Source organism: Vanacampus margaritifer, chromosome 2 (assembly GCF_051991255.1).
Source record: "Vanacampus margaritifer isolate UIUO_Vmar chromosome 2, RoL_Vmar_1.0, whole genome shotgun sequence".
In the NCBI taxonomy this organism is placed as follows: Eukaryota; Metazoa; Chordata; class Actinopteri; order Syngnathiformes; family Syngnathidae; genus Vanacampus; species Vanacampus margaritifer.
In genome coordinates, this window is record NC_135433.1 from 41,187,781 (window position 1) to 41,211,574 (window position 23,794).

A 23,794-nucleotide genomic window follows, 5' to 3' on the forward strand; every position below is an offset into this window, starting at 1 on the left:
ATTCTTGTGTAACTAGTTCTGTTTTTCCTCGCGGAGAGAGTTGAAAGGCCGACAGCTTGTTTCACGCATGCGCAATGAGAAATCAAGTTGTCTTCGTTCCGAGAGCTTGTTTCTATACGTGCGGCAAAAAGCTGGCAGGAAAGCAGCTTATCTGACAACGCACATGCGCATAATTGGGTTATTTGAAATGTGCTGCGGTTAACAGTCAGTGGTTCAGTTCATCGCCGAGTCACGACAATGAGTGTTGTATTCCTGCAGAACTTTTGAGGAAAAGAAGAATATCATTTCAAGTGATCGTCCTACTCCTGAAGAAGTCATCACGAAAACGGCGAAGAATTTCATCCCGTCACTTTCAAGCCAGGACGTACGAGAAACAAAAATGTCTCGCTGGCTGTCCACAGGTTAGCAAACTGTTGATTTATTTGCTTGTGGCTCCGCTGCGATGTCATTTTTTTCCTCTCCCGGTTTGAGCCCACTTCGTGAGCACGAGCCAGTTCCAAATACTGTCAATTCTAACGTATTGGCAAATTTGTGGGCATGTTATTGTGTCGTTTCACTCACCACGGAACTCGTTACATTACAGTGTGTGTGCATCAACCTGCGTCAGTCCTGAATATTTCCGCTTTAATTTTATATCAGCACAGTGGTATAAAATATTAATTAAAAAAATAATTAAAATACCCCCACATTTTTCAGCTAACGCCATCATGCCCGCTCTAAAAGGTCACCGCTCGCCACTGCTATCAAGCTACTCATGGAGTCTGCTCATATCAGTCAGCTTAGGGAAAGAAAAAAAAAAGTTATCCTCGCCACTAGTTGGCACTATACTGCACCCGCTTGACACATTGGCAAATCATCATCTGCATCAGAAAGAAAGACAATTTTTGTCATTATGTTATGATATGAAATTTTATAAATCAAAAGTACTCAGCATCATTGTGTAACTGAAAGAGTGAACACTCGTACTGGTATCAGTCCCTCATATTTTTCTACAATAAATACCTAAAATCTGATCAAATCAAATGAAATGTATTAAATTATTGATTTTTATTAATAAATTTATTTGTTAATTAATATAAATAAAATTTTAATTAAATTAACATACATTAATGAAATTATAAAATATGATTTACTGTATTTTTTTACTATTAGGAATACTTATATTTTTAACGTATCGAAAATAAAAACACAAAATAAACACTTTTTAATACACTCAAAATTAAGACAAAATTAATTAACAAAAAGATTTTAACAAAACAAAATACAGCCAGATGAAAATAATTACGTATTCATCCATCCATCTATTTTCTTAACCGCTTATTCCCCACAAAGGTCGCGGGGGTGCTGGAGCCTATCCCAGCTGTCTTTGGGCAGTGGGCGGGGTACGCCCTGAACTGGTTGCCAGCCAATCGCAGGGCACACAGAGACAAACAACCTAATTATGTATTCTTACAATTAAATTGGAATGAATCATTATTTGATGAATGGCGACGGATGGGTTGGCAGTCATCATTCGTTTGGAATAAAGATATTACATGTATTTTCTGCCTTGTGTAATACTACAACAACATTATAAAATATAAATATGGGATTATTAACAAAAATAAATAAATAAAGGTCGCATACAATGTAATTTAAAAATGTGCTTGTAATCCCCCAAAATTGTCATCAAATAATATTGAGTGAAGAAAAGTTCCTTACATGACTTCCAGGCTTTGTAATTTATTGCGATATTTTGCATCCAAAGTGAGATTTCTCGCACTACTAATCAATGACGTCGTCTGCCATAGCCTTTAAGTCTTTATATAATAGATTTACGTTGCAGGTGATAAATATGTGCAGCTGCTGTAAACGTGTCTCCAACATTTTGTGTCTCCTCAGCGTTTGGCTCCGTCCGAGCGGCGAGCGGCGAGCGTTCTCATTTGGATAAAGTGCAGCGATAAAGACGGCGCACTTCTTACGAGGGACATTTGGCTCAACTAGCCTCTTACCCGAGGAGATGATAAAAGATAATGGACGCCCTCCCGCCCCTATCTATCGACTCCCCGGTGGGTAACAAAAACACTACCGAGCACTCGTTCTCCCAGCCCGCCCAGCTCCATGTAGGCGTTTTGGAAGGCGTCCCGCCAGTTGTCGTCCATGGGCTGCTCCTGGCCATGGATCATGATGGTGCTGCACCTAGAGACAAATCAAGACGGGGGAGAAAAAAAAAAAAAACATTTGCTAATGAGACTGTGAAATATAGAGCCGGCAGTTCAAACAGTTCCAACTGTCAGCAAATCTGGTGTTTTGCTGTTTCTTTGGCCCAGTAAAAGTCAATTCAGAGATTGTTTCTAAATACATGATATATATTTGAAGGTAATTGCTGAAAATGTGAAAAGACTGACAACTATGTTCTCAACAGAGGAGCTATAGCGTTTTGTTTTGTTTTTTTAGGCGTGGCTAAAACGGATCTTCTGCGTCCATCATGAGTCGTCCCTCTCCCAATATATAAGAACGAGGGCGCAACCGATTAATTGGCCAACCGATCTCATCGGCTGATATTAGCTCGTTTAAAATCGGGGAAAACTGGCCGATTTGATTGCTTTTTACAACATAAGACAAAGATCATTTTATTTAAATGTTGTGACTGTAGTTCATGTCATTATTGTCGTAAGGTATTTTATACATTGTATTTTTTTTAATCAATCGGCCAATTAATCAGTTATCCGAATCCAATCAAAAAATACAAATAACAAATGTAAACAAGAGTAAAAAAAAAAAAAAAATTTTTGTTTTTACCATAATCTAAAATAATAATAATAAAAAAATCATAATAATTGAATCTCTTTTTTTTTTTTACACTCATACCTCCAGCCCTACAAGTAAATGTACACTTATTATGCACATCACTTCAACAACGAAGAACAAAGAAAAGGTGAGTAGTTTTACTGTATTTTGCTTACTATTTCTTTTTTACAACTTGTCTTTATACACACGTGTGACATGATTCAAAACGTCACACTTAGATCGTCTAGCATGGTCTGAACAAGCCTACGACTACGGCAGCACCTTCTGTAAAAGTGTTTGGCCTCGCTGGCCATTTCAGAGAATAAAACCGAGGGCAGCTTTCCAGTCTTTTTCCACACTGTGTCTATGCGAGTCTGCCATTGATCCATTATTGATGCACCAACCTGTCCAGGATTCTCTCCGGCGCTCCCTTCATGACCAGAATATGACCGGAAGGATTGTCCTCTGCTTTATGGATAGAGAGCTTTAAGAGAGGAGGGGGGAGGGTGGATGGGGGGGGTGGGGGTGTTGTGGGGGGTCGTGAGATCCAGTGAGAAAGCATAAATAAACCACTGCCGTCCTCCCGCGATGGTGCGGCATGTGACAAAATGAAATAAATGATTTAAATGTTAAGTATTTACACTGACGAGTATTTTACTTGAAGCCCCCCCGCTGGGAGGGAAAGAGCACCATGAAATAATGACACCCATTAAAGTTAATCAAAGCAACTGGGCGGGATCTAGAGGCTGATCGGCTTAGATTGATTGCTCATGCCTGGAGGTCTTCTTCCGCAACAGTGCCTTAGTGTTTCTAATTAGATGCTTTACAATTACACTTGCGCTCAAGAGTAATGAGTACAAGTGAGGCCTTTTGGTACCTAGTACTTGTTGGGTCAGGGTTTTTTTTTTTAATGCAATGTAGCTGGTACTTTTTTTTAACAATGTCTGGTACTTGCACAGATCTGATTGGCTGAATCAGATCAAATCGATATTTTGCATCTTATGCAAAATCGGTGATCTGCAATGTCATTATTTTCCGATCAATCATTGACTTTGTTGATTGGATCCGCGTAGTAGAACATAACAGCATTGCCCCCAGTATTTTTTTATGTTTGTTTGTTTTGGCAGTGGGTCATTTTTTGAAATCACATTTTTAGTGTATTGAACGTTTATCTGTGTTTTTAGGAGAATTTATAGGGTTTATTTGGTGTTCCAACGGATGTCAATTATGCCAGAATTTTGGCTTTTTGTGGGTCAGTCCCAATCCCCGTGAATGGAGGGTGTCGACAGTACATTAGATACATGAAGTAAATTGTTAAATAGATTGGATTGATTGGTCCATCTTCTGATCGGATTAGTTGTTTTTTTTAAACTCACTGATCAGCTCCAAAATCCTGATTGTGTAACTTAAGGAGCCCCTAAAGTGACATAAGGAAGATTATTATCATTATTTATTTATTTTTAATGTTTCATGTCATAGCTAGTACTTTCTTAAAGTAATGTCTTGTTTTATCTGGTACGGAAGCATTGAACTGCCAATGTGTAGTAAATATTTTTGACATTCAAACGTATTTAATTACGTTCAAACGTACTTGCAAATAAACTTGAAAATACTCCCGAGTACTTACGAAGGTACTTGTGGGCTAAATGCTACAAACATAGCATATTTTGCCATAATGCCACAATATTACTTGTGCATGTGCAAGTGGGGGAAAAAAACACTTTTTCTGAAGCATTCGGACCACATTATACTAATACGATTTTATTATTGTGTCTGCAGTACATGATTTAGGTTCGGCATTTAGAAAAATATGCTTTGTTTGCCGTATTTAGCCTACAAGTACGTTTGAATATACTCATCAGTCAAAAACGTTTGTCAGGTCCACACTTGATACCATTTTGTGCCTTGAATCTTGTTAGTGGAGTTTGTTACATTTGGTGAAGTTTTTAAAGACGTTACATTATTGATGGTATTTGTTGACGCAGTTTAGACATTATATCAAGTGGTACTTGTTGTTATTGTCAGATTGTACCTAGTATTCGTTTGTGGCGTTTCTAAAGATGCCATCTTGTAACTGGTACTTCTTACCAATGTCATGTTGTACTTTTTTTTTTGGAAGTTTCAAGTAGGACCTGGTATTTATCTTTAATGATGTCATGCAGTACCTGATACTTGTTGGTGGAGTTGAAAGGGATCTCGGCCACTTTGGCGTTCAAGCTTCGCATCTTTTGAACGTTGCCGCAACACAGTTCGATGCACTTTAGCAGTGCCGACTCCGATGCGTCGCCCGCCGTCTCCCGCTGCAGGAGACACACACACACACACACACACACACACTGTTGCCGCCGGGTGTTCTTTAATTGATTAAAGTTGCACCCTGGAGAGCATTGTTCACTCGCATTATGCCTCTCATTAATAATGTAAAGTAGAGCTGAACAACATCTGCATCACAGAGAATTGTAGTCAGGCCACAAATGTTGTTGTCCTTGCACTTTTCCGACAATGGTAACATAAATAAAGAATGAGCGAAGATGACATTATCAACAACAATCAAAGTGTACCAAAAAAATCATCTATGGTAGCAAACAATGCTAACAGCTGCCATGCTAACAGTTAGCGACTTAACAAACTGAGTGAATCGGTAACGGTACTCTGGGAAGAGGCTTTTCAATTCGGCACTATTTTAAATGGGAATTGATCCAATACTAAAATGCTACCAGTTGGTATGCTAATATGGAGCATGATAGCAAGCTGTGTAGTACTAGTAGGCTAATGGCGAGTACAAAAAAGGCTATTGTAGCTTGGATTTTACACCACATTCTTTAATCAGATACTATTTTAAATGGGAATTGATCAAATGCTAACAAGATATGTATGGAATACTAACATTTAGCAAGAAAGTGCTATGGCAACTTGTTAAAGATTTTATTTACAGCGGAAATGTCCAACTTTTTCAGGAATATGAGTTTATTGAAAATATGAGTTTTTAAAATGTATTGTTTTTTCAAACATTTAACTTTTTCAGAACTGCTTAAATGTTTATTTGTTTGTTTGTCTTTTAAAACAGATTACCTTTTCTAAACTTTACAAGTTTTGGGGGAAATAATACTTTCGTTTAGGTATGTAATAAATATTTTAAAAATAGTGACTTTTTTTACAAAAATATAATGGCCTGTTTTTTAGGAAATAAAATAACCTTTCATCTTTCATAATCTTATGAAAGCTTGGTATTGGCCTGATACTGATACCGGGTACCAGTACTCACCCATCCCTACGTTAAATATTTAATACAGTATATATATATATATATATATATATATATATATATATATGTTTTTTTTTGTTTTGTTTTGTTTTTTTTTACAAAATTGATGAATAGATATCTATTAGGGGTGAAATGAGTCCCTGAGTAATTCAAGTACCTTGGTTCAAAAAATGCTCAAGGCAGTTTTTTTCCGCCACGGGTAGGCTACTTGCTTATTTAGTGTAGACTGTCAGGAAGAAGTCAAGCCAACCGCAGCAACAATTGTTCATGCTATGCATGGCATTAATCCATTGCCAACGTGGTGAGAAGGCCAACTTCAAAATAAACCTTACCTTCCTGTAGATGTGGTGTTTATATTGCCGTCACATAGTACCACCAACGTCAACAACACATCGTCTTTTGGAAACAAGTTAGATCGCTAATTAAAAGGTACAGTGTGTAATAATAAGTAGGGATGGGAATCGAAAACCGTTGTTCTGTTGTTACCGGCTCCCAGTGTTTCAATTCCTTGGCATCGTTTGCCGTTTTTGCCAACGATTCCCTTAGCGGGTCCGTGTGGGACGATGACGTCACCACGCGCGCGTCGCGCTACAATTCCGTGCGCGCTGAGCAACAAACATTGCGCCACGCTCGAAAGTTTGTTGACATCTTCCAAGAAAAGCTAACAACAGGCCAACTTGCAATGTTTGCAAATTGGATATTTCGTCTAAGGGAGGAAACACGACCACTATGCAAACGCATTTGCACACTCAGCATGCGATGAGTGTCTGTCGTGTTTGTGAGCGCTCCGGAGTCCCGGTGGGATCAACACAGCAGCAATGGCCGCAGGAATGCAAGCGTTCTCTCCTATCAACACTCCAGGTATGGGTAGCAAAATGTGTGAAACGTGCCGTTAGTAACTGCTAATGTTAAAGCCCGTATGATACTAAACGGTGCCGGCCCGCGAGTGTTGTGCTGTTTTTGTACAGAACGAACCATGACTTTAAAGCAACACTCGTTACTTCCACACGACCACACTGACTCTGCTTGACTCTGCTCACGGGAGTCAAACACCAGTCTACTGGCTGCGTCTCTTTTGACTGAGACAGGGAGGAGGAGTTTTTGAGTGCTCAGAGTTCATCATCAGAGTGTTCAAATGTTACTGGAGTTAGACATTATTGTCACAAAAAAATCTAGGTTGTATTTTGTAGATTTTTACAGAAGATAATTTAAAAAAAAATGTAGTTTCTTTTCAAATCTTCAATTTTTATTTCAATTCTTTTTTCTGGGGACCCCATGGCACCCTATTGAGTCCTCAAATGTGGACTTAAAACTTCAGTTGGGCATGTTACTTTTAAACATGTCTCTAATTTACAGATACAACTAAGACATAAAAAAGTGGATGCTTATCTATGATAAGTCACCTTCTTCCCCCCCAAAAATCGATAATAGAATCGATAAAGAATCGAATCGTTGAGCAGAATCGAACACGGAATCGTAAAAATCTTATCAATTCCCGTCCCTAATAATAAGTGACCACTAGATGTCGCTATAACATAGAATGCAGCCAAAGCGCATGCATTTAGAAGCACACACTCTATGGTGGCTCAGAGAGACCAAACTCAGCAAGCCTATCACCAATTCTTAATTTGTGTAAACAAACGAGCATCTCGGCGAGTGACGGCGACTTGGCAGCCGGTGTGAAACTCGGCAAGAAATGCCAAAAGACTGAGTGAGACGAATTTAACCGGAGGGGCTAACAAGAGCAACTAGCGCTAGAAGGTAGTAAAAAAAAAAAGCTAGTAAAAGCTTGCGATAGAAAAGCAGAAGGTGTCAAGTGATGGGAGCCCGACTCACGGGACTTAGCGATGACCCCCTGCAGGCCCCAGCTGCGGAAAGTAAGCAGCGGTCGACCCATTGGGTCCTACACTAGATGCAAGCACCACCAGAGCTAACTACGATCGCGAAGTTGTCCTTTGGGCAACCGTAGCAGGAAGATGGCGGCGAAACATGTCAGCCTATTGTAAGGTGAGGCCCCAGCCATTAAATATAATTAGTAGGAGGGTTTACATGGAGATTTTTTAGTCATTCCGATTGAAATGATTCCGAATGAAGATCTCTTTGACTTGACAAAAATCTCCCAATTACTGTAATTTCTGGACTATAAGCCGCTACTTTTTTCACTTGCATTCGATCCTGCGGCTAATACAAAGGTGCAGGTTATCCATCAGATCATAAGGAGGCGCACTACAAAGGAAGCGCAAGAGCATCAGGCAGAGCAAAACAAACCAAGTGAGCCCAAATACAGTAGGAGAGACAGAACAAGAGCGAGACAATTTGCACCCTCATTATGGAAAAGAAAGTAGCGGGAACCCGGTGCGGTAACATTAAAACACCTGTGGCTTACAGTCGGATGCGGCTTATATGTATAACAAGCTCAAGTATTCCCCAAATTCAGCTCGTGCGGCTTATAGTCAGGTGTGCCTTGTAGTCCAGAAATTACTGTGTTATGGTTTCTCAAGAGAAAAATAGTGTGCTGCTGAGCACAGTTTAAATTTAAGTTTCGTTTTGTTTTGTTTTTTTCACACATAGACAAAAAGACAACATAAATACAGTTGTAAGATTTGAAGTGTGCAGGAGAGATCAGGAAACCCATATCAGGTTTATAAAAAGATCTCACCTCATACATAATCTTCATATTCAGTATACATATTCAATACAGAAACAAATATGAAACATTATATATATAAAATACACTTAATACACCAAGGGGATTAAAAAAAAAAGGACTTTATAAGAATTCAACCACAACAAAAAACTACAATGTATCTATTACCACAACTCTGTTATTAGGCCAATGGACATTATGGTTTAGTAACTTTCGCTTAGTAAACATGTTTTGAGTTTTATTTTGAATGTATTTAATGACTGAGTGGATATTTGGATATATTTATTCCATATCTGGGCCCCCCTATATCTTATTTTATCTTAAGTTTAAAAAACAAAGTTGATTATTCTTTTTTTTTATATATATATATATATATATATATTGTGCCGGTCAAAGCCCGGATAAATACAGAGGGTTGTGTCAGGAAGGGCATCCGAAGTAAAGCTTTGGCCAAATCAAACATGCAAATCAAATATATTTCTTCCATACCGGATCAGTCCAGGCCCGGGTTAACAACAACCGCCATCGGTGCTGTTGACCTACAGGGTGCCGGTAAAAACTGGACTACTGTTGGTCGAAGAAGGAGAGGAGGAACACCAAGAGTCTAGGACTGAGAGTAGGTAACCCTTTGAATTTTGGAACGATGACAGGAAAAGGTAGAGAGCGGGTTGACATGATGCAGAGGATGAAGGTGGACATACTGTGTGTTCAGGAGACCAGGTGGAAAGGGAGCAAAGCTAGAAGTTTAGGAGCAGGGTTCAAGTTGTTCTATCATGGTGTAGATAGGAAGAGAAATGGAGTAGGAGTTATCGTAAAGGAGGAGTTTGTTAGGAAGTGAGAGAGTTGTCATTGGTGCAGACTTCAATGGACATGTTGGAGCGGGAAACAGATGTGATGAGGAGGTGATGGGCAAGTTTGGTATCCGGGAGAGGAACGCAGAAGGACAGATGGTGGTTGACTTTGCAAAAAGAATAGAAATGGCTGTTGTGAATACTTTCTTCCGGAAGAGGCAGAAACATAGGGTGGCCTACAAGAGTGGAGGTAGGAGTACACAGGTAGACTACATCTTGTGTAGACGGTGTAATCTGCAGGAGATCAGCGACTACAAAGTAGTGGTAGGTGAGACTGTAGCCAGACAGCATAGAATGGTAGTGTGTAGGATGACTCTGGTGGTGAGGAAGACAAAGACGGCAAAGGCAGAGGACGAAATGGTGGAAGCTAAAAAAGGAAGAGTGTTGTATGACTTTCAGGAAGGAGTTGAGACGGGCTCTGGATGGTCAGGAGGTCCTTCCAGATGACTAGACAACTACAGCAAATGTGATCAGGGAGACAGGTAGGACAGTCCTTGGTGTGTCATCTGGAAGGAAAGGGGATACGGAGACTTGGTGGTGGAATGAGGAGGTGCAGAAGTGGATCCGGAGAAAGAGGTAATATAAGAAGAAGTGGGACACTGAGAGGACTGAAGAAAGTAGACAGGAGTACAGGGAAATGCAGCGTAAGGTGAAAGTAGAAGTGGCAAAGGCCAAACAAGGGGCTTACGGTGACTACAATGAAGCTATGGGAAAGAATAATTGAAGCTAGATTGAGGGCAGAGGTGAACATTTGTGAGTAGCAGTATGGTTTCATGCCAAAAAAAAAAAAGAGTACCACGGATACAGTATTTGCTTTGAGGATGTTGATAGCGAAATACAAAGAAGGTCAGAAGGAGTTACGTTGTGTCTTTGTAGATCTGGAGAAAGCTTCTGACAGGGTGCCCAGAGAGGAACTGTGGTTTTGTATGAGGAAGTCTGGAGTGGCAGAGAAGTATGTTCGAGTGGTGCAGGACATGTATGAGGACTGTAAGACAGTGGTGATGTGTGCTGTAGGTGTGATGGAGGAGTTCAAAGTGGAGGTGGGACTACATCAGGGATCAGGTCTGAGTCCCTTCTTGTTCGCTATGGTAATGGACAGGATGACAGACGAGGACAGACAGGAATCTCCATGGACTATGATGTTTGCAGATGACATTGTGATCTGTAGTGAGAGCAGGGAAGAGATGGAGGAGAAGCTAGAGGCGTGGAGGTTTGCCCTGGAAAGGAGGGGAATGAAGGTTAGCCGTAGCAAGACGGAGTATCTGTGTGTCAATGGGAGGGACCCAAAGGGAAGAGTGAGGTTACAGGGAGAAGAGACCAAGAAGGTGGAAGAGTTTAAGTATTCAACAGTTCAGAGCAATGGAGAGTGTGGAAAACGAAGTGAAGAAGCGTGTGCAGGCAGGCTGGAACGGGTGGAGAGAAGTGTCAGGTAAAACTGTGGTGAGACCAGTCATGTTGTTTGGTCTGGAGGTGCCACTGAGAAAAAGACAGGAGGCACAGCTGGAGGTGGCAGAGAAGAAGATGCTGAGGTTCTCTTTGGGAATAACCAGGATGGATAGAATCAAGAATGAGTACGTCAGAGGGACAGCACATGTTGGAGATAATGCACATGCATACACATGCTTTGGAGATAAAGTTAGAGAGGCCAGACTGAGATGGTTTGGACATGTCCAGAGGAGAGATAGTCAGTATATTGGCAGAAGGATGCTGAGTTTCCAAATGCCAGGCAGGAGGTCTAGAGGAAGACCAAAGAGCAGGTGTTAAAGAAGACATGAAGGTAGTTGGTGTGAGAGCAGAGGATGCAGAGGACAGGGTTAGATGGAGGCAAGTGATTCGCTGTGGCGACCCCTGAAGGGAAAAGCCGAAAGTATAAAAAGAAAAGAAGATTATTCAAAAATGAAAACCAGTTGGTTGCTCATTATTGAGCCGAGATGTGTTTTTTGGTCTTCTGTATCTATAATTCTTCTTTAACCAAGCAAAATTATATACCGGTGTTTTTTTTGAATACTCGATTATTTGATAGAATTCACGTGCATCAATATGCAACTTTTTTTTTTTTTTACAAAATATGTAACTCTTTCAAAATCAAACAACATTTTTAACGGACGGACACGGCAGTGCTAATAAAGGACAATAACATTTTTTTTTGTATTTAAACATCAGAAATATCATCTGGGAGTGAGGTACTATTTAAATTAGAACTGATCAAATGCTATCGTGCAACCAGCTGGTAGCCAAACAGATAATAGAAGAGAAGTAGAGGACGTTTTATTTTAGCTCAAATAAGGCTGGCACTGGATAATAATTTAAAATTAGAATTGATCAAATACCAACATGCCAATGGTTGGGATGCTAACATACAGCGAGATAGCCACCTGACTGCAAACAGTGTTAGTACGTTGGCTCAATAAGCATTTTATACCACCTCCTTTACTTTTTAAAGAGAATTAATATCATGCTAAAAATCCAAAAAGGTAGATCAAATTAGGATTTTATATCTTGTCCTTTAGTTGCCTACTATTTCAAAAGAGATGTGATCAAATCCTATTATGCTAAGGCTAAGCAAATAACCACCATACATACATGATACAGAAAGCACAGTTGGTATGATAACACATAGCAAAAAAGTGCTACAGTAGCCTACAGCACCTAAAAAATTTATTTGACATCATCCATCCATACTCCAAAATGCCTATCCTGACTGGGGCCGTAGCCCTACTGCCTCATTATAAAAATCTTAATGTTATTATAACATAGACTGTCGGAGATAGCTGTCACTGATTTCAGATGTGAGCATGCCCCGGCGGAGCTTTGTGCTCGTGTTTTTTTGTGAGTAATTTCCTCACCTGTCATGAATACTTATGCGCGATAGCATCTCAAATGGAGATGACGTTCAACATAGCATAGCAGCGGCGGTGGCGGCGGGGTGTCCGAACCGTCACGGCCCAGTTCTTTCGGCGGCTGTTTATTCATTCATGAATGCTGGGCACAAGAAGGACGCACGGATGGTAACATTTGTCCTTGTTTTTCTATGAACGAATAAACACATCAAAAGGGATCACAAGGACTGTTCTGGATGAGAAGTGATCAAATGCTAACATGCTAAGTGTCAATATGCTAATAGCAAGAAAGCAACCTGAGTGTCAAAAAGCGCAAGGCGGATCAATGAGGATTTTCATATCTTGCCGTATTTAGGCAGGTGCTGTATTAAACTTAATGAATAACACATTTCTTTATATATTTACTTGATGTATTTTCATCTTAAATTAATAATGAGTAGGCCTAGGATATTAGTTCATTCTCATTTGTTATGAGATTATTTAAAAAAAATAATTAATTGTTTTTAATTTGATTATATGTAAAAAATTGTGGTAGGTAATTACCCTAATTATTTGATTAAAAAAAAAAAAAGCAAAATTATTACGGATATGTAAAATAGTTCATTAAACTAATAATGATTATTTCACTATTTACAATAAATCAATCAATTATGTTTTTACTCATTTTAAAGTACATTTTTCTTAATCAATTTTAGTGAAAAAAAATCACAATTTTGTATTTGTATTATTATTATTTTTGTTATTCAGTGAGATTTTTTTAATAAATATATTTTAATACATTTTATGAAAAAGCTATTTAATAATCTTTATTTGCATATTTTACAATTAATTAATTAACCTATTATTAAGGTAAATAAATCAATCATATTCCATTTATACATGATTAAAAAATAGTTTTGAATAATTTTCATTTCTTACAACAAATCATTTAACCAATTACAGCAATACAAAATGTATAATTTTACATGATGAAATAGAAGCAATTCATTTAGGGGAAGAAGTGGCTAAATCGATGCAAGGAATACAGTATTGTATTACCAGACTCTTGATAAAAGCTTGGAGAATAACGGAATACATGTACCGCCGTTAAGTAATCAGATTACTTTTTTTTTTTTTTACTGTATTCCGTTACAGTTACCGGGAAAAAACATATAATCAGAATACAGGTACATTTATTAAAACTGCGGTTTACTTTGAGGGATTACAATTTCTACGATGAGAGAAAGTGCAAGAGCGAGCGAGAGAGAGAGAGAGAGAAACTTCAGCTGTCGGGGAGGAGGAGAACTGACTAGTCCGTGTCCTCCACACGTGGGCAGTTTAAAAAAGCTTCACGGACGAGAAGAGGAAACGGCGACCGGTATTCACTGTTTGAATCAATCAATCATTTAATCAATCAATCAATCAACCTATAGCCTGTCAATAGCCTACATGCTTTTTAATTACGCAATATTTTTTGCTATTTGTAGGGTGCCCAGGTCCCTATCACTCGCAAATTGCAGGGGCACATTGTATAGAATATATATTGTGGTGATATTTATTTTTATTTTGTCTTCATGAGCATACTCGGTATTGGAGTAATCCAAAGTAATCAAGTTACATTACTTTAATATTAGGGTACTTGGATTACGTTACTAACTAAAAAAAATTACCAGGTAACTTGTAACTGTAACGGAATACATTTTAAAAGTAACCCTTCCAACCCTGGTGACCGGATTGGGAAACGGAGCGGGCCGTTTCCATGAACAACACTTCAGGGGGTGTCTACTTCATTTACTGCGCAACATGATGAATTTATATTCATACATAGCCTATTACCTATGTACTTATAAAATCTAATGACATGTTATTGAAGAGGCTGATTTTTACAGCGTTATGTAAAGCAATTAAAGTCCACTCCGGCGGCAGCGCCATTAAAGAGCTACTTAGATCCTAATAATAGAGTTCTGTGAAGGGTTGTCTGCTCCCTGCTGACACTCTGCATTGGAGTGTGAAAGTACTGACGTTTTTTATGCGCTTTTAATTGGCTTTCGACACCTGTGGAGCACTGAGAAACTCATGAGGAAAAGAAGAGAGTGGAAAAAAGTCGAAATGGTGAACAATATCCAAGTACAATACTTTAAGATGATAACTTTCAGTTCCTTTTATTTCAATTGGTAACATATTTGTATAGCTGTTTCTACTTTGACTAGCATTCTAACAGACCGCATGCTCACAGCTAGCATGCTAATGACCCCGTTGGGAACCACGGTGTGAATTTGGATGACTTCTCGTGCCTCATTGAACAGGTGCTAAAGCCTCCTAAGATAGGTAAATAGAAAACTAACATGCTAACAGGTGGTGGGCTAACACGGCAAGATAGCACACTTTTATATTTCAAATTAGAAGGCTAAAATGCTAACAGCTGGTATGCTAATATACAAAATGGCAACTCAGCCTAAGTACATAATGGAGATTAGATATCATGTCCTTTACTCGGACACGAGTTGTAATGAGAATTAAAACATGTTAACATGCTAACAGTTAGTACATTATCATATTGCATGTTGGTAACCTGGTTACAAAAATTGCTAAGGCCGATCAAAATGTTTTTGTCTCTTCCTGTATCAGCTACTATTTCAAATGAGAATGAACAAATGCTAAGATCTGAAATGCTAAAATATGGCAATATAGAAACTTGAATACAAAGATCCAGAAAGTAAAAACCCTGCCACAGTTTGGCTTTAGCCACAGGTGCTTCCACTCAACCGGCATAAAAAACAAGCTCCATACTTCCATTTTTCTGTATGCGGCCCTCAAATAAAAACGTTTGGCCACCACTGATTTAGAACCACTGTTTGACAATAAAAATGTCACTCCAAACCCTCTGATTTCTGCCTCCCAGCATTTCTCCGTGAAACCAGACTAATTATCGTGCGTGCATGTGTGTGCGTGCGTGAACGGAACAAAATAGAACATTTTCAAACATGAATCTATTTTTACTTTGGAACATAAACATTTTTGTACATATTTTCTGATATGCTACGGTCCAAACTAGCAACTTAATTGTATTCAGATGTCAAACGAGAATGGATCAAATGCTAACTCATGAACTAATTGAATTGTGGTCCACCTTAAATGTTCCCACTAAAACTAAAAAAATGGCTATTATTCATGAGTGTAAACTTTTGCTGAGTGTGGTGTGAGCTTCCAAACCTGCAAGATGGCGACTTGCTCCTGTCCTGCTCTGAAGTCAGCCCGGTTGCACAGGGCAGCCACACGGGACAACGCCGCCCACGTCGCAGAACTTTTGTCAAAACACAAACCTGCAAGTGGCGCGGCAGTGGGAGCTGCATGAGACTTCTTTCTTTTTTTTTTATGATTATTATTGTTATGGTGGATTCATGCAATATGTATGCTAGCATCTTAGCTCCCAGATCCCAAACAATAGCACAGGTGTACTGCAGGTCAGTAACAAGAATAACTTTTTTTTTTTACTGGGTTTTTTCAATTCCCAATTTGAAGAATGACATTCATTTTAACATTTGTATGATGATTTCTCTGAAGCAATCTTTGTGAAAATGACCTTCACTTCAGCGCGCGTGCCCTCAGCATTCATTTTCCATTTCACTCCAGATTGCTGAATTCACAGGCAGAATGTGAGTGAAGACAGATGGATTGGTGAGAGTGCTGCTGTTTTCATATCAACGAGTCTCTTTCCTGTGGTCTTTTTACATTAAAGAAAAAACAGCTACTCTTTTGAGTCTGAATTTATCAAATCATGCCATGCTAACAGTGGGTATGCTTACGTATAGCAAGCTAACCTGAGTTAAGTACAAAAAGCTGATAATGGGTCATTTCGATGAGGATTTTACATCATGGCCTTGAGTCAGGTACATAGTTGCACTAAGGCAGATTGTTATGGATTTTACATATTGCAGTGTTGTCAGGTACTATTTCAAATATAACTAACTTAATGCTTTTATGTTAACAGTCAGTAAGCTAACATATTACACATAGCAAGACAGTACTTTTTAATGAGGTTGCTAATGCAGATTGATTTTACATCATACCATAAAGTAGAGTAGTAGGACTATTGAAAACTGATCAAATGCTAACATACAGTCAGAACCATAACTATTAGGTCATTGACACAGTTTGCATCATTTTGCCTCTAAGTAAGAATGTCAGCAGTTTATATAGTGCCTTACACTTTTTAAGTGACCAAAAATAATGGGACAATTGGCTGCTTGGCTGTTCCATGGCCAGGTGGGCATGTAATGGCTGCCAGTGGAACTGGTTTCCTTGTTTGTATTGATGATGTGGTTGCTGCCAAACGTATCAGGAGGAATTTTGGAGTGTTTTGGCTAATCTGATTATCTGCTCATATTGAACCAAATGCTTCAGATCTCATTGGATGGCGTTTCGATGGACGATGTTCCAAGCATACTGCGAAAGCAACCAAAGAGGGTTTTTTTTTTTTAAGTAAAAAAGTGGATTATGCCAGGCTTGTGTCTATTGAGCAGTAGAAGTGGGAGGCACATATAAAAACAGATTTGGATGTAAAAATTAAAACAAGTGCAGTTAAAGCACATGTTGTTTGTTTCATGTCAGTACCATTGTGGTGGTGTTTAGAGTCAAAAAGATTAGAATTGTGTTGATGTCCCAATATTTATGGCCTAACTGTATGTAATCAAATAAGATTTCAATAATTAAATGCTAACAGTCCCTATTGTTGTTCAAAACCACGACAATTAACTGTTGTCACCAAAATACAAACCTAATTCTACGTGTCTCTCACCAGGTTAGCCGGCTCATTGTTATGCATCAAACACACTATGTTACTTAGGGAACTCTGGCAAAGCGGCGCACCCCCCACCGCCTGTTCCGCACCCCTCTTTCCCCGCCGCCTGCTGCTGCAGTTCAATTAATCGGCGCGGCGGCGTGCACTGCAGCAGCCTAGCTCGCTCTGTGAGTGAACGCTGAACAGATGAATTTCGGCAGGTGGTTACAAGCTCCCCCTCCCTCCCTGCCCTCGCGTCCCTCCTACCTACCGCTCTGGTCCTCGGTGGTGTCGGCCTCGTGGATCTGGTCGTCGAACCACATGTGGGCGACGGTCATGCGGTTCTGCGTCAGCGTCCCCGTCTTGTCCGAGCAGATGGTGGAGGTGGAGCCCAGGGTCTCCACGGCCTCCAGGTTCTTCACCAGGCAGTTCTTCTTGGCCATGCGCTTGGCCGTCAGGGTCAGGCACACCTGGGAGGAAGAAGAAAGCGGAGGATGATGAAGAGGAGCGGTGGAGCAAGGTGTACTTGTGGGCCATCTGGGACATCAATTTTGTATATGACCAAGAACACACACGCTCGACATGCGGGTGTAATGCATCAAAGCGCATCCGCACAAGTAGAAGAAATTCACCAGAGCAGGCTGCCACAAGTGATGACATCATCATGAATTTAGTCTTGGTCAAGTGTTAAGGTCAAGCTTTCCTCTTTGGACTTCTTTGTGGATTTACTCATTATTTGCATTGTTTCTGAATGTCATGTTGCTAAGTGAATGTGGCTGTGGAGGCTGAATTTTCAAGATGGTTGCAAGGTTCAACGTTGACCCTCTGTAACTGTTATTATCTAGAAGGAGTTAGCTTTTGAAGGACCCCTAGAAATGATCAAAATGAGGCCCTTCAAAACCCAATTGGCAGACATCCTGTATCTTTTCAAACATGGCTTCTTGAGACTTTTGTGGGCCTACTGTTTACTCTTGATGGAGAAGATTTCATGTTCTTATGTGAAACTGCCTTTTGAGTATGGCTTTTAAGGAATACCTGGAAATTAGCGTAAATTGGCATCTTTGAACCAAAACGACAGACTTCCTGTTTTTGTGGGTCTACTCATGATAGACATTGTAATTGACTTCAGAAATCATCGAACTTAACCTGATCAAATGTGATGGTGAAAGCTCACTTTTTTCAGGGATTTTGCATTTCATGTCTGTCTGGTTTGGTTTGGTTTATTCATTTTTCCATCTGAATGTGATCTGGATCCACAGTTAATCCCAATTCTCTAAATCGAGTTGTTACTTGTTCTACCGTCTCGTTCACAGAAGTTTGGGCGGAATCATCTGCGCCTCTACTGGACGCAGCTCTCGCGGTGCTTAATCTTGATGCCTGTGATTATAAAATCGTTGATACGAAAATTATGTTGCAAATCATCCAATTTTTATTCCAAGGCACCAATGCGTCGATCTTTTTCTTGTATCTCTCTCCTCAACTGCTGAATCTCCTGCAGGACCTCACAAAGTGGCTCGATGCTCTTTTTTATTTCCAGTATTTTTGCAAGAGTTTTGCAAGCGAAGATTTTATCTCCTCAATCTCGCCTGCTCTTTTTCCGTTAGGTATATTGCAACAATGTAGTTAAAAATCACAAGCAAGTGCAGGAGCAAGTGCAGATGCGCCCTTCCTTGACAGATCCGTCCTTGACTGAGTTGAAATCTGGTAGTAATCCTGACCGAATCCTAAGGAGTTCATCTTTGAAGGAGCAAAAACCAAAAAGTCTGACTTCTTTTATGACTTTGAGGGCTGAATATTTAAGATGGCTGGTTCAGGTGTGAATTTATGATGAGTTTTCGTCTAGCAGGAGTTAGCGGTTGACCTTCTGTCTTCTTGGGACTATTTTGTGGGTCTTCTCATGAATGAAATTGCTATTAAATTTCATGTTGCCATGGGAAACTAGATGTGAGGGCTAAATTTTCAAGATGGTTTGTTGTTTTCCGATATGAGGAGTTGACCTAAAATGACCTCTTTGAACTAAAACAACAAACCTGTGTTTTTTCTGGTATGGTTTCTTCAGGCTTTTTTGTTTGTTTGTCTACTCTTGCTAGACAGTATGATTAAATTTTATGTTGCTAAGTGAAACTGGCTTTTGAGGGTATGTTTTAGTTCAAAGTTGATTAATAATTCAAGAAATGGAAAAAGGACAAGAACATCCATTTGTGAAAGAGCCCTGGAATTGGCCACAACGCCTCTAAAATGTCCACTTCAGGTATATTATATTATACTCACGGTGACGGTGGCCAACAGGCCTTCGGGCACGTTGGCCACGATGATGCCGATGAGGAAGATGACAGCCTCCAGCCAGGTGTAGCCCAAGATGAAGGAGAGCACAAAGAAGCTGACTCCCAGGAAGACGGCCACGCCCGTGATGATGTGGATGAAGTGCTCGATCTCGATGTTGATGGGCGTGCGCCGCACCTCCAGCTCCGACGCCAGCGTGGCGATGCGGCCCATCACCGTGCGGTCCCCGGTGGCGATCACCACGCCGCGGGCCGTGCCTAGGGTGAGGGATCAACCTGTGAGACCAGTTCCAGAGCACAAGCTAAGCTATGCTCTCTTGCAGTAGAAACACAGACTAGATCTGTGGAAATGTTGGTTGTGGCAACACCTGTTTGTATTTAGTCACAGTCATTTATTGGGGTTGCAAGAAGACTATGCGTGTAGGCTAGTACTTGAATGAGGTCTGGGAACCTTTGGGTCACTGACCATATCTGACAAACTTTTTAATCGCTGAGAAAAGAACAGTAGTTACCTTTCAAGCCAATTTGGCACCACAGAACAAATTCTACAGGGGTCAAAAGAAGAACTAGAGGGGGTAACAATCTCAAGAGGTCCAGGAATCTTTGGGGTGAGGTCTACAATAGATTGGAACATTTGAGTTACAGGAACTATAAGTATCAAGAACTATAAGGTCCACAAAAATTAGGAGGAAATGCAGCTAGTGTAGCTTTGGTTACTTTAGGCCAGGGGCCAGGGGCCTGCAACCTACGGCTCTGGAGCCACATGTGGCTCTTTAGACCCTCTACTCTGGCTCCCTGTGGAAAATAAAAAAAAATTACAAATTTATTTTTATTATTATTATTTTGTGGGGAAAAAATAGATAAAGATATTATTTAAATGAGTTAATTATTTTTTATTTAAAAAAATGAATAATTAAATATTCAAAAAATATCAGAGTCCAAATTTTTGAGTTGTCAGAAAATGATAGAAGAAAGGTAGAGGAAAACTTTTTTTTTTTAAATACCTAAAAACGTGGCAGAAAATTAACATAAAATGTCCATGAAATTGACAAAAATGTCAGAGAAATATATATATTTTTTAAGTCAGACAAGAATACGTTCAAAGAGTAACTATAAAATGTCCAAAAACAAAAGAAGGCGGAAAATTAACATAAAAGGTCTTTGTAATTGCCAAAAAGTCAGAAAATTGATTTGAAAACAAGTCAGAAAAGAAAATGGTCAAAAAGTAAATTTAAAATAAAATATCCCAAAACAAAAGAAGACAGGAAATTACCATAAAATGTCCGCAAATTTGCCAAAAATGTCAGAAAATTCATAGCAAAAAAAACGCAGAAATAAATGTCAAAAGCAGCTATAAAATGTGCAAAAAAGGATAAAGAGAGGCTGAATACAGTATTACCCTAATAAAAATTTATGAAAAACGGAGTTTGAAAAAAACGAAATAAATAAAAAATTCCCAAAACGGAAGATGAAAGGTAGAAGAAAATATGTTATGGTGCAGCTCTAATTAGCTCTTGGGCCCTCAGTCCATTAGACTAACACGAACACGCTGTTTTGTTTATCACAATATTCAAATGCTTTGCAGCTCTTTATTGTGTCAGTGGGGGTTGCAATTTTAAAAAGTCTAGAAACTTTTGGGTGACCCCAACAACTAAAACAAAGTCAACAAGTTCTATAATATTTTCCATTTAGGCTACAGTACTTTGGTATGTCCTATATGTGCTATCTACCATGAGCTGCTACTTCTGTTGACATGTTTAAATCTCGACTAAATACTTATTTTTTACATTATGGTTTAACCAGACCAAGTATGAAACTAGTCTCTCGCCCTCTCACACCCTGACATTTGAATTTTGCCTGTTTTACTGCTGCTTCTCCGCTCCAGGAACTTGGTTTACTTTGTGTCCCAGAGAAGGAATCAAACGTCTAATCTGGGTCTTACACTAGATCTGCGAAAGAAGCCCTGCTGAATGGTAAAGTCAAACAAAAGTGTCGCTAATGAGAGTCGGCCTGGTCCAGATGTGGCCTACTGACCCTCTACGCAGTTGGTGGAAAAGAAGCAGATGTTGCGGGTCTCCAGGGGGTTGTCGTGCGTGAAGTCGGGAGAGCGAGTCTGGGGCTCTGACTCGCCGGTCAGAGATGAGTTGTCCACCTTTGGAAGGAGATGAGGTGACATATGGTAATACACTTGTCAGGTCAAACACAACAAGCACAGATAAAAATGAATATTATTATTGGTTTTGCATTTTACTGTAATCCTTCATAATTTAACGTCATTTTGTTTGAGGCAGTTCAATCTGTAAGAATCTGAACTGCATTTTTTTACACAAAAAAAATGTCAGTGGCCAATTTTAAAATGAGATTGATTACAGGTTGTTTACAAACAGTTTGGTTAATGAAATGTGACTAAATTTAAGGAGGAAATTACACAAAAATTAGGTTGCAATATGCAACAAAAAATAAAGTGATATAATAAAAATGTTTTTTTGTTGGTAATGGTTTTTCACTAGTGAAACAAAAATAAAGACAAATTACAATGAATAATAAAGATTTTTTTTATTTTAGAATTGATATTGTTGACTATGATAAATATATTTTTGTTTGGAGCCTTATCCTAATGCCAAAGCGAAACAAAAACAAAACAAAAACAAAAAAATCAGAACAAATTAATATTATTTTTTTTTTGCAATTTATTTTTTTATTTTTATTCTTTTTTCTCTCTCTCTCTCTGTGTGTATATATCTGTATGTTTATATATATATATAAAGAGAGAGAGAGAGATATAGATATAAGCCATGCCTACTGTTTTGTAATCCGTCTCCATCCTGTAGCTGTAAATCCCAATTAAAAAGCAGCCGTAATCCCAGCCACCTTCCCGCTTCCTCACCTTACATCCGCTGGCAGAAACGACTCGCAGGTCGGCCGGGATGCGATCCCCGCCTTTGATCTCCACCAGATCTCCTTGCACCACCAGCTCGGCATCAATCTGCAACTTCCCCCCCTCGCGGATCACCATTGCTTGCTGCGAGAGACGCAGAAAGAGAAATTAGTCAAGGGAATTTTCTCGCAATTGACTAAATTCCCTGCCACTCAACTCACTTGAGGCACCATCTTCTTGAAGGAGTCCATGATCCGCGAGCTCTTGGCCTCTTGGTAATACGAGAAACAGCCGGTAACGATGACTACGGCAGCCAGCACCACGCCCAGGTACAGCTGGAAATGATAGACATTTATACAGCATATTTCGTGTCATTGTGATATTGGCTTGTTTTAGGGGGCGGATCTGTCTCATGCAATGTCCCAGTCCTCCCTCACATACTGCTGGGCCAATGGCAAGCCGGGCCTTCGTATAAATGACAACCAGGAGGCTGGGTATCTGTTTTGGCGGTCTGCTTTGACGCTTCCATCAGCACTGAGTGCTGTGTGTAATAAAACTATATGAGTTCAATTTAAATTAATGGGGGGAATGTCAAAAAATACTCAATTTTACTTTCAAACACTACAAACAGAATAAATTAAATTAATTTCATTCAAATGAGATTTTTTTTTGAAGATACATATTTTTTGTATAATAAAAGCAAAATTAGTGATTAAGTTAAATTGGATGGTAGTTATAGATAAATTGATTAAATTTAAATTAAAGTACAATTAATGACTATTATTTTTTTTACTGATAAAGCCTAGAAATATGAAATATAAATAAACTTAGAAAAATTGTTCAAAATGTATTTTCTACGATGTAAAAAGTTACTCACTAAATAGAAATTCGGGAAAAGCAATTATAGATAAAGGTATTAAATTAAAGTACGATTAAATTAATAATAAATTAAAACTAAATTAGCATAATAAAATTAAAATCAATGAAAAGGAAAAGGTTTTATTATATTATATACATTATTATAGATTTATTTTTATAAAATTTTTAATGACAGAAAATGACAAAAAATAAACTAAATAAACAGATTTATCTAAAATTGGAGAGGGAAAATTTTTAACGTAAATTAATGATAAATACATGGAAAAGTTGTATTTTTTTTTTACCTTCAATATTATTTTTAAAATGGAAATTTAGTTTGACAACTTTTAGTTTAAATGCTAACTTTTTTCTCATTTTATTTAAAGAATTTAATAAGGATGAACGGTACTGAAAATGGATGAATGGATAGCTTTATTTAATTTATTGTCTTGTTTTTATTTATTTAAATTTATTATCATTTCTACTTAGTTGAAAATAGCCCAATTTTTCAACAACAAAAATATTTCAAGCAAGCGAGTCCTCATGTTTTATTCCAGTCATTCTAAACGCTGCATTCAAGGTCTTGAGTCTGAGTCAGAGAGGAAAGACTTCATCCAGCCACAGATGCTTTTTCATGTGTCCCAA

At 38.9% G+C, this 23,794-nt stretch overlaps 1 protein-coding gene across 1 annotated transcript in view; it reads right to left on the bottom strand.

Moving 5' to 3' along the window:
* The window catches only part of atp1a2a (ATPase Na+/K+ transporting subunit alpha 2a), a 66,558-nt gene that overhangs the window by 33,471 nt on the left and 9,293 nt on the right, over nucleotides 1–23,794 (bottom strand). The window contains exons 4-12 of the mRNA XM_077556086.1: nucleotides 22,513–22,626; nucleotides 22,301–22,435; nucleotides 21,448–21,565; nucleotides 19,403–19,671; nucleotides 17,403–17,601; nucleotides 15,565–15,674; nucleotides 4,935–5,069; nucleotides 3,174–3,253; nucleotides 2,069–2,178 (exon numbers count right to left, since the gene is read on the bottom strand). Coding sequence (XP_077412212.1) covers nucleotides 2,069–2,178; nucleotides 3,174–3,253; nucleotides 4,935–5,069; nucleotides 15,565–15,674; nucleotides 17,403–17,601; nucleotides 19,403–19,671; nucleotides 21,448–21,565; nucleotides 22,301–22,435; nucleotides 22,513–22,626 — 1,270 coding nt within the window. The remainder of the gene's footprint in view (nucleotides 1–2,068; nucleotides 2,179–3,173; nucleotides 3,254–4,934; nucleotides 5,070–15,564; nucleotides 15,675–17,402; nucleotides 17,602–19,402; nucleotides 19,672–21,447; nucleotides 21,566–22,300; nucleotides 22,436–22,512; nucleotides 22,627–23,794) is intronic.